Source organism: Microtus ochrogaster, chromosome 2, assembly GCF_000317375.1.
Source record: "Microtus ochrogaster isolate Prairie Vole_2 chromosome 2, MicOch1.0, whole genome shotgun sequence".
NCBI lineage: Eukaryota > Metazoa > Chordata > Mammalia > Rodentia > Cricetidae > Microtus > Microtus ochrogaster.
The window spans coordinates 45656452-45667573 of record NC_022010.1 but is presented as its reverse complement, the minus strand read 5'-3'; the positions used below and the strand labels follow the sequence as shown (position 1 = coordinate 45667573).

The following is an 11122-nucleotide window of genomic DNA, read 5'->3' as shown; positions in this document are numbered from 1 at the left end:
TTTTTTTTCTTTTCTCAATAAAAAAAAAATTACTCAGCCATCATTTGTTATCAGCACCTTAACCAGCCATGAATTCTGGATACCTGTGTAAGAAAACTATGAATTACTGTGAGCTATGAACTGTGAGTGTCGAATGTTCTTCCCACAATGTAGCCTTCTAGAAACAATTGCATATATTATAAGTGACTGCACTTGAAAGTAAGGACATGAAGGGAATGTCCCAGTATGTACACAGTATTTCTGTGGGAAAGATAAAGGTCTAGAAGGAATATTCTTGTATCTTTTTACATGACCAAAGATAAGACATAATACAAACCAGGTGTATTCATTCTTTCAATGTACTTGCATTTGCTGAAGCTAAGAGTAAATGGCACCTCATATTTTGCTTACTTTGATATTAAAAATAAGTGTTTTGTTTGCACCACTCCTGAGCTCAAATGCCAGAATTCTCCTGGCTACCCACTCATTTTTTGTTATTTACTTCCATCTGAAAAAAGATACATCACTGACCTGCATAAGTAAGTCAGCAATGAGTCTGGACTCAACATCAATCATTAAAAAGAGAAATTTTTTTTCACCAATTCTTATGACATTAATTACATGGGTATAAAATTTAAATATTTAGGAGGCACTTGGACAATATAACCATTAAACAAACATAATGAGTGTTGCGGGAGTTCCATCAGCTCCTCCAGCCAATAGCCAATGAGATACCAGCCCATTGGGGCGTGGTCTTTCTCCCTTTAAAAAAGCGACTACTTCCCTTCTCGCTTTTTTTTTTTTGCTTCCTGCTCTGGTTCCGGGAACTAGACTTCTTCCTGATTGTGCAGAGGGCTGTTGTCTGAGATGGTTATCTGTAACTTTTTTCCCCTTTAAATAAGTACCACCCTATTAATCATAATTCCAAAGTGGTGTGGCATTGTTTATGACTTACACCTTCAAATGAGTTTACCCATAGTGTCTTTGGCTGCTCATAAGCCTTTGAACAGATCCATAGTACAGGGCATTAACTTTCTCCACCAGAGTGAGCCTCAGACTTAATCATAAAGTAGTTAGTTGCCAGTTTTGTCACTATAGCACAGGTAAATGCACCTTGTTTGGCAAATTGGAATTATAACATGCAAGTTCCAAAGCTCAGAAGGACTATTTGTAATTATTTTTGGCCACCTATGTAGCAAGTACTGGCACTATCAACGTTAGATAGCTGGGGACAAAAACTTCTAGCATGGTTTTCCTGTATTCTGCAACTAGGTGTCTCTATCTATGCAGTGCTTAGGAACAACCAAGGTCGACCACCATAAATGGTACAGCATGGTGAAGGCTCTGGGGCTAACTTATGAGTGCACTCTGACAGCAAAGAGCTGTCCTAGTCACTGACTCACAGGCATGGAAATTAGGTGAAACACTGGGTTGCAATGGTTTAACCTGTTTCTGCATATCATTACTGTTTTCTGTCCAAGAACGCTTTAACACATTAAAGCTCAGGAGTTTTCTGAAATTGTTTGTGTGATTCTGAGATATGCTTGATTAAGAAATGCTGTATTAAAACCAATTAGTATCTTTTCCCCAGTTAGAATTTCTAATATCTAATTTGTTTAATTTGTTAAGATCTCCAAGATAAATGACATACATATAATACCTATCTCTATATGTTACATATGAATACTATACATATGTATATTTCATATATCCTATAAACTATTTTATGTTCTGAATGCCTCCTTATGATATAGAAAATTAAATTTTCTGTATGCTAGAAACATGGTTTTCCTTTTGTACCCCTAGAAGCTCATACGAGCCATTGATCTTTTTAGAGGAAATGTTTTTTTATCCTCCATAAAGCACTGCTCATTGGATAGTCACTTTCTAAAATGACTTGTTTTCTGGATAAACAAAATCTAAACTACAAGGCTATGTATGTGAATTCCCTTTTTCCCAATGTTTTTCATTGTTGGTGATGGCATCCATTTAGAAACATTGTTTGAAGTAAATATCAAATTTGGAAGTGGAAAAATGGTCAATATCTTCAAAATTACCTGGTTTCTTTTTAAAATAGAATAATTTTAACTCACCCCCTGTGTTTTAAAATATGTTTTCAAAAATAAGTTACCACAGATAATTTAGACTTGTTATTAACGTGTTACTAATCATACTAATATATATGGTATAAGGAGATAGTGTTATGTTAAAGTCTGCACTTGTAAAAAAAGATAAGAACTAGCTAGCAATATGCTTAAGTGGTTGGCCAGTGTTGAGATTACCATAGTTTCTGTGTGATTATCTTGGGTCTGGGCATCTGGGAAATAAGCAATCTCTATCTACAGAATGGCACACAAACATGGGCCAACTACACACACATAAGTCCAGAGATACCTTGAAAAGGAATTCTAGAAACACAGAAAAACAGAGTTTAGTGCAAGTTCTTGGTAACTGCATTTTTTTTCAGATGGACTCTGTTTGGTGGCAGTGAGCAAGTGTACCTCAGCTCCTTTAAGTGAGTTCTTCCTGATTCAGCATTAGTAGCAAAAAACCATATGACTTCTTTAAGGAAAAGTAGCTTCCTGGTTCATGCTGGTTGCTCTTTCAGGAGGTTGAGCACTTAAATGGGGTCTGTGAGCAGCATGTTACAAATTGCTTAATGGTGACAGAGACCTGCTGTGACCAGGGAGCTGGGGCATTGTTCATGGATCTCAGAAGCCTATGCTATGTTGGACTGTGTAGACCTAACAGGCACAACAACATCTGCTTTGCATTAAAGAAAAAAACCACTCCCATTCAAAAAATAATTACAGATATGCACAAATGAAGACAAATCCAGATTAAAAAAAATGACCTCTAAATGGATTACAGTGATGGATAAATGCACACAGGATTGGGAGAAGAAAAACAGTGTAGACATTTATAATATAAAAGAGTACAGTCGTAGATTAATGGAGTTAAGATAATGAAATAAATATTAAATTCATAGAAAAATTAATAGAGTAAAAAGACAGAGATGAGAGCAAGGAAAGAGATATCTTGATGGAGGAAGCCATTATGGGACTGGCAAGAAATGTGGCTCTAGAGAAATTTCCAGGTTTTCAAAAGGATGTCACCAGCTAAGACTCTAAGTTAAGGGTGCCTAAACTGACCTTGCCCTATAGTCATACTGATGAATACCTTAAATATCACCATGGAACCTTCATATAGCTACTGATGAAAACCTGCAGCAGAACACTGGACTGAGCTCCCAAAGTCCAGTTGAAGAGTGGGAGGAATAAGAATATGAGCAAAGAGGTCAAGACCATGATGAAAAATATTTCATTGTACAGGCTACTAAGCTAAACCAACATATATCTTTTAGAGGCATCTTGACTTCAAAATTTGAGTCTAAGGATATATTGCTTAGGAAAAAAAGGTCTGCTTTTGTTTCCACAGAGGATAAGAACCTGTGAGTTCTTTCCAGACTAAGGGTGTTTGGTAGATCAAGACCCCATGAAAGGTGTCTATGGATACCCCAAAAAATACATTGCCCAAGAAAAAGCAGAAAGTGGTATAGAAAGAACTACACCCAAATTCCCAAATATTGTTTGTAAATGTTTATTTTCATTTAAAGGGGGATATGATATAGAAATGAATACTTTGCATTGGTATGGATCTTTGTTACGAACAATATTCTATTCTATTCTATTCTATTCTATTTATTTATTTATTTTTTATTGAAAAAAATTTCTGCCTCCTCCCAGCCTCCCATTTCCCTCCCCCTCCTCCCACTCCTCTCCTCTTCCCCCCCTCCTCTCCCCCTCCCTCTCTAGTCCAAAGAGCAGTCAGGGTTCCCTGCCCTGTGGAAAGTCCAAGGTCCTCCCCCCTCCATCTAGGTCTATTAATTTCATTCTTTGAATTTTCCAGCAAAAACCTGAAAGATCATAGCAGCTTTAGGGCCCATCATAAATTTTTATGATCCTAGACCCCCAAGTCATGCCCAACAGAAGGTGAAAAGGTTCCATTCCTCTAGTAGATACACCAACACTATCATATCATCCCTATACTGTCTTAGAATATTGTTTGCCTAGACCTGTCAAAAGTGTCACTTGTGATAGGAAACAGTATTTTAGGAAGCAATTCAAATTTTTCAATCTAGGTTTGGGTATGTGAGTGGATATTCATCATGTAAAAATTTATGATGTTCCAACGAGCCATTTGGACTCCTCTATTGTGTCTAATCCACACTGCCCTGTATAGAAGTTGCACTTTGTCCTCAGGGAACATCTGTGATCTCAGAAGAATTTCAGTTCCCCCCTCAGGACTATGGTTAGTTGACCTCAACCCAAGCGAAATATGCAAACAGCATTTTCCTGTGTTTATAGAATAAAACCTCCAAAACAAGCCACTGCCTTAAAAACTGGCACCAGCCTTCCTGTATCCCTGCATTGCTGAGTTTTTTACTGCTTTCAAAATCCTGACACCTCTTAAAGACCTCTACAACAAATCTCATAACATGGGTAAGAGAGAAATATTATCTGTAGTAATAAGCCTTTGTTCTCTGAAGAGTTAATATGGTTAAACTACAGTCATTTTATACTTAGACCACCATATTTCTGCTTGTCATAAAATAAAATAAAAACAATATGACTACCATCTTGATAAGGTATGGACAGTTGAGGATACTGTGAGGACCAAGTGATTGACCATACTGTAGAATTTGAAGGAGATATGTAAAAGTTTTTAAAAATGATATACCATTATAGAATTAACTTTTTTCCCATTTTCTAATGCATGGATCATGTCTACAGACTGTTTATCTTATAGATTTGTTCACCAAATCCCACATAACTTAGACTTTGCTATGGAGAGATGGCAATGAAAACACATGGCCAAAAATGAATAAGAAAATACAAAATTGCATAAAAATAATTGAATTGGCTTGTTATGCTTTATTATACATTTAACAATGAATTTAGTTCTGTTGAGGTAGAATATTGATTTTAAAAACCTAAGAAACAATTGTTCTTATAAATGAATTTCTTCTTGCAATTACAGCATAAATGATTACTTTGTTTAGTAACATTTTTAGTTAAAATCTTTAAGGTCGATCATATAAATACTAATACCTTTGCAATGTTTTATTCTTCAGAAATAATTTATTTGAATATATATACATATGCATACAATTATAGAATTGACAGAATAGAGGATGTGTGTTTAATGAAGTCATACATATTCATATATAGATATGAACATTTGTGATTGCATATGAAAGTATATTCTACATAATGATTCATTTAATCATGGAAAATGTTTACATTCCATGTATCACTTGTAGAAGGATTAAATATTTGGTCAGATCTTACTCTGCCAGGAAACATTAAACTAATATAGATGAAAATGCTATCAAATAAAACTAGAAAAATAGAGGAACTAAGTTCTTACATCACTCATAACTAATAGGAATTAATGTTTAATTACACGAAGAACTATCAGTAAAACACATATCATATTTTCAAGCACATAGTTTGTGCTAATAAATTCAAATTCAGTGACTTTTGTAAGCATAGATTTTTAGGAAATTGTATTTTGATTTTTTTCAGAAAAGAAATTAAAAACATCCTGAGCTGGCAGTAGTCAAGTAATCAGTGAACAGCAGACAGAAGACAAAAGTCAACCTGGACATGGAGGACCTGCCCATCATTTAGCTTCCATTCTTTTTCTGGTAGTTCTTCCTTGTGACTTCATACTTTGTTCATTATATGTTTTCTGAGACTCTTTTTTTTTCCTCCATTTTGTTCTGTTTGCAAGACTTTTAAGTCACCTTTTCTATACCTTTTCTCCTCTTGATATTTTAATTTTCTCCACTGATGTATTTATCAAACATGTTCCATAGGTAACAGGTTATAATTTGAATGGGAAAAAACTGTCCACATACCCACAACCTTCGGCTCCCCTGGAACATCTTTCTTCAAAGTGTATTTCCTCCTGAATCCAGCTCTCTTTGACTTCACCTCTGTCATATTCAGGAAACCATTCTCAGTAACATCCATAAGTTTCTTAATTTCATCAATCAGGGATCTCTATTATTCATTATACAAGAGCATTGATATTGACTTCTGACAGCATATTTGTCTTTGAGACTTCTTAATATTTGTCTAAGACGCAATCCTCAATTCTCTACTTGAACTTTGCTTTGTATGCTTTTCTGATCATTTTTAAAAACAATTTTTTGACATGGTGTCTTATGACATGTCCCAGACATAATTTTCACATAATTTGAGTGAGGGTAATATTAGTATTAGCCAGATATTTTCTTTTTTTATGTTTTCTTTGATTCTAACTCAAGCATATTACAGAAATTATTAATATACAACTGGGTGCCATGAAAAGACTGAAAACAATCAAGAAAGTCAATAATGGGGAGATATTACACCCCAACACTTCAAAGATAGCTGCAGTTACTACTTACAGAATGTCACTCTGGAAAGTGCTGTATGTGCATTGACAGCATTCTCTACATTTTTATATGGAGACCTTTGAGTCTATGTGTTTCCATTTCCTTCTCTCCATATCAAAATCTACTGTATGGCCAGGCGGTGGTGGCACACGCCTTTAATCCCAGCACTTGAGAGGCAGAGGCAGGCGGATCTCTGTGAGTTCGAGACCAGCCTGGTCTACAAGAGCTATTTCCAGGACAGGCTCCAAAACCACAGAGAAACCCTGTCTTGAAAAGACAAAAAAAAAAAATCTACTGTATGGCATTGAGTGAACAAATCAATGGAACAAACATCAGTCTGTAATCAAGAATATGAAGTAGAAAATGAGCTATGCATTAACACATACTTTTAAAGAAAACTTCTTTCAAATAATTTCATTAAATGCATTTTGTACAGTCAGCTACTTGGTCCACATGATGTCTTAAACAACCCATACTGCATCAATACTCTAGTCATGTTATGATAGAAACATTAACTGGATATTCGGAGCGTACTCATACTACAAATTTGTAAATGTGTCTACATGTTCACTTTCAGCTTATTAGCATAAACCTAGAAGCCAAGTAATACTTCTCTTCTTTACTGACACTCACGCACACACTAAATATGAGAAAAAGTCACTAAATTGATATTCCAAAAGCTTTAGAACATTATCTTTCATCATAAACATTTCTCTCAATGTCATTTTAAATGTTGACTAGCCATTTTATCAACATTTTAATTATATGAGCAGTACTTTTTGATATCACATCATTTCATCATTTTTATAATTAAAATTATTGCCTATTTCAACTTTTTAATTTATTCAAACACATCCTATAAGTAGAAGTAAGAGGAAAAACAGTTAAATGCTATATAGATATGGTTGTTATTCTAAATCAAATGTACTCTCCTGATATTTGAATTATAAATACTGGTAAACATTCTTTTTCTTGTATTTCCTTTCAGGAGATATCCAGTGATAACTCAAAAATGAAAAATTCAACTTTGCTGACAGAGTTTGTTCTTACAGGACTCACAGGCTCTCCAAAGCTACAGGTGCCCCTTTTCTTGGTATTCCTGGTGATCTACCTCATCACTATTGTAGGTAATCTTGGTCTAATCACTCTGATATGGAATGACCCTCACTTACACATCCCCATGTACTTTTTCCTTGGTCATCTGGCATTTGTGGATGCCTGTTTATCATCCACAGTGACACCAAAGATGTTACTCAATTTCTTACAGATGAGTAAGATGATTTCCTTCTCTGAATGCATGATACAATTCTTTTCCTTTGCAGTCTTTGTTACTACAGAATGCTTTCTGTTGGCAGCTATGGCTTATGATCGTTATATAGCCATTTGCAAACCTTTACTTTATCCAATGGTTATGACTAATAGGCTTTGCATATGTCTATTAATCCTATCTTTTTTAGGTGGCATTATCCATGCTTCAATACATGAGGGATTTTTATTTCTTTTAACCTTTTGCAATTCCAACATAGTGCATCACTTTTATTGTGATATTATACCATTACTAAAGATTTCCTGTACTGACTCTACTCTTAATTTTCAACTGGTGTTTGTTTTGGCTGGTTTAATTCAAGCCTCCACCATTGTGATTGTTCTTCCGTCATATACACTAATCCTGTTTACAATTTTACAAAGGAAGTCTGTCCAAGGCATAAGAAAGGCTTTCTCTACATGTGGTGCCCATCTCTTATCTGTGTCTTTATACTATGGGCCTCTTCTCTTTATGTACGTCCTTCCTCCCTCTCAAGAAGCAGATGATCAAGATATCATAGACTCTGTGCTTTACACAGTAATAATTCCTTTGTTAAATCCAATTATCTATAGCCTGAGAAACAAGCAAGTTATGGATTCTCTGAAAAAATTGTTAAAGAAAAGTGTGTAAATCTCATAAAATTGCTGTTTTTTATTAAATTTGAAAAAGTCTCATTTTACTCTGTGTAAATTGTATATGTTTTATTAAGAGATGTCCACAGAATTTTGCATGTTACTTTTCTTGTCTTTATTTGACTCTGCCTACATAAATTTTTCAATCACTATTTATGGCTTAACTTGATTTGTCTAATAAAATCTGTAAAATATTGGTGTTTGTGGTTGTTTGATTAAGAAATGTTTCCCAACAGTACATGTATTTAAGCATTTGGTATTCAGCTGATTTGCTGCTTAAAGATACTATGGAATTGCTAGAAGAACAGATTTTCTGGTGGAAGTACATCACTGGAGTTGGGGTTTGAGAGTTTTTTGACTTTCCCTACTTTTAGTTTGTTCAATCTGTTTCCTGGTCTGCAACAAAATATGATCAGTCAGCTTCCTTCTTCATTTGTCAATCGCCTTAACATCTAAGTCTTTCTTGGAACAGTAAAGTAAGGTAATCCATTTCTTCTGCAATTTGCTTTAGGTCATGGTGTTTTACCACAACAGATATGTAATTAATACAGAATATTGTACCAAAATTGAGATGTCTACATAAAGGACCTATCTATATTTTGAGGAGTATATGAAAGTCTTTGAAACTTTTGAATAGAAAGCTGGTGGAATGCTATAAGCAGAAATTAGGAGATTACAGTAGGAGCCTAGTGCATGGATTTAACAGAGTAGTGATTAACCCTGAGTCAGCAATAATGCAACATTGTCACATTATGGAAACAGTTACAAACACTCCCTTGGAGTCGCTTAGACAAGAGCAAGACCAGATTTTAATTCTTCCTTTCATGCTCCCCATGTCTTCCATTGTTTTTCTGTGAGAGTTTGAATTGTCAATGTGTCCAGCTTGTGTAACTGTGTGACTGTGTCTTTCTGCCTCTTGAATAGGACACTGCTCTCTTTTTACCTAACAATGTGAAAAATATCACACAGTAGAAGAAAGGAAAAGAATACTTTATAGAGAATTTATTAACGGAATTTTAGAAATGATTAATTCAGTGGCTCCAACTGGTCCAAACTGATAACAAACAATACTATAAACATTATTTTTATCACTAAATATCCATAAACTTTGAGTTCAGCCTTTGTGGTAGATTTTAGAACATTGCTTTCAACCTGTGCAATTGCTACATTCAACAAATGACACACATGCATTATTCTGGGAAATTGTGAGAAAGAGTACATAATTTAAGATACAACTATTAATTTATAGGAAATACAAGGTGAGCAAGGCTGTTTGCTACATTGTTCTCTTAAAAGAATGTTAAACAGACTAAGTACACTGTTGCATAGTAGTCTTAAAACTTCGGTAATTGGAAGATACATTATTAACTTTGGCCGTGAGGTCTACAGCCTAGAAGACAGTAGGGTTGAGAATAATATGTATGTGTTGCTTGACTCATGAATTTTCAGAATGAAGTAACCACTGTATTAACAACTGGGTTAGAGACAATCTCCATTACATTTTTGGAAAATACCTGTTTTCTGTTCATGTCCTGAGAATTATATGGGGCTGGGTTATAAAGTAATAGATTAGTTAATTTAGTGGAAGAAATTTCAAGACAGCATAATTTTGAGTCTGTGGAGTTATTTATTACTCTTACATAGATAATTATTGACTACTCTTATACAGGTATAAAATAGGAGAAAATAATTCCTGCAAAAAGAAATAGAAATGTATATTTTAGTGAGCCAAACATTATGAGCTTAATATTAGAGCCATGGCATAATGTGACAATGAGTTTGTAATTGTTAAATGATTGTTGCCATTAGTGAGAAGCCGCCTGCTTTTAACTGAAACAGGAATATAGGTACTCTGAAGGTATCACCCTACCCAAATAACCTGCCAAATTTTGAAACAATTTCTTAAGGCTTTCTTTTCCTAGACAATAAGTACATACAAAAGCTGCAGCTAATAAGATTTAAGAAACAAGGCCATTCAAACTGCTAGCCACACCCCACCCCCAAACATGCCTATCATCCTACAACCTTGGTGGAACTCTGAAACACAGTTTGCTCCAATACTGAGGGGACTTAAGAGCTGAGTGAACAGCCACAGGGTGGGATGCACTACTATCTAGGACCTCCCCAGTGGGGGAAAAACACAGGCCTCTCCCCCAACTCCTTCTCAAACACAAAAGAATATACCTTCTTCTCAGCAAGTCATGGAACCTTCTTTAAAATTGATCATATACTCAGCAACAAAACAAACCTCCACAGATATATAAAAAAAGAAGTAACCCCTGTCTCTTATCAGATCAGCATAAATTTTAGTTAGAATTTAACAATACTATTCTCAGATATCCTACAAACTCATTGAAATTGAACAGTGAACTACTGAACCACCCCTGGGCCAAGGAAGAAATGAAGAAAGAAATTAAAGATTTTCTTGAGATCCAGCACAGAGGCCTGATCTCTCGGCACCAGGAGACCCAGCATTGGGGTGAGTTTCTGGCCCCGTGGCGCCAGCCTGGGACGGGGAGCTCAGAGGTTCCGTGGCCCCCTAGCCTTCTTGGGCTCTCTGCAGGGCTTCTACTCCATCCAGACTGCCTCTTTCTTCCTAGCCCACCCAGCTTCCATCCAGGACCCTCCCCACTTCGGCCCCACTGCCCTCTTTTGGCACATAACATCAACCAGCCCAGCCTGTCTGGGCACTGGGTCCGAATCCTCGGGGCACCCAAGCGGGAGGGAGTGCCTTTGTTTCTATAGCCTGCCTGCAACAAG

General features: G+C 35.7%; 1 protein-coding gene across 1 annotated transcript; it reads left to right on the top strand.

Moving 5' to 3' along the window:
• The first annotated feature begins 7421 nt into the window (after positions 1–7421).
• LOC101986618 (olfactory receptor 5H2-like) lies at positions 7422–8360 on the top strand. Its single transcript, XM_005345107.2, has one exon. It carries the CDS (start codon positions 7437–7439, stop codon positions 8358–8360), a length of 924 nt encoding a protein of 307 aa, XP_005345164.1. The 5' UTR covers positions 7422–7436.
• The last annotated feature ends 2762 nt before the right edge of the window (positions 8361–11122 follow it).

Bases quoted from the DNA above. Each gene is read 5' to 3' on its own strand.
- LOC101986618 (XM_005345107.2), top strand. From the start codon at position 7,437: ATGAAAAATTCAACTTTGCTGACAGAGTTTGTTCTTACAGGACTCACA.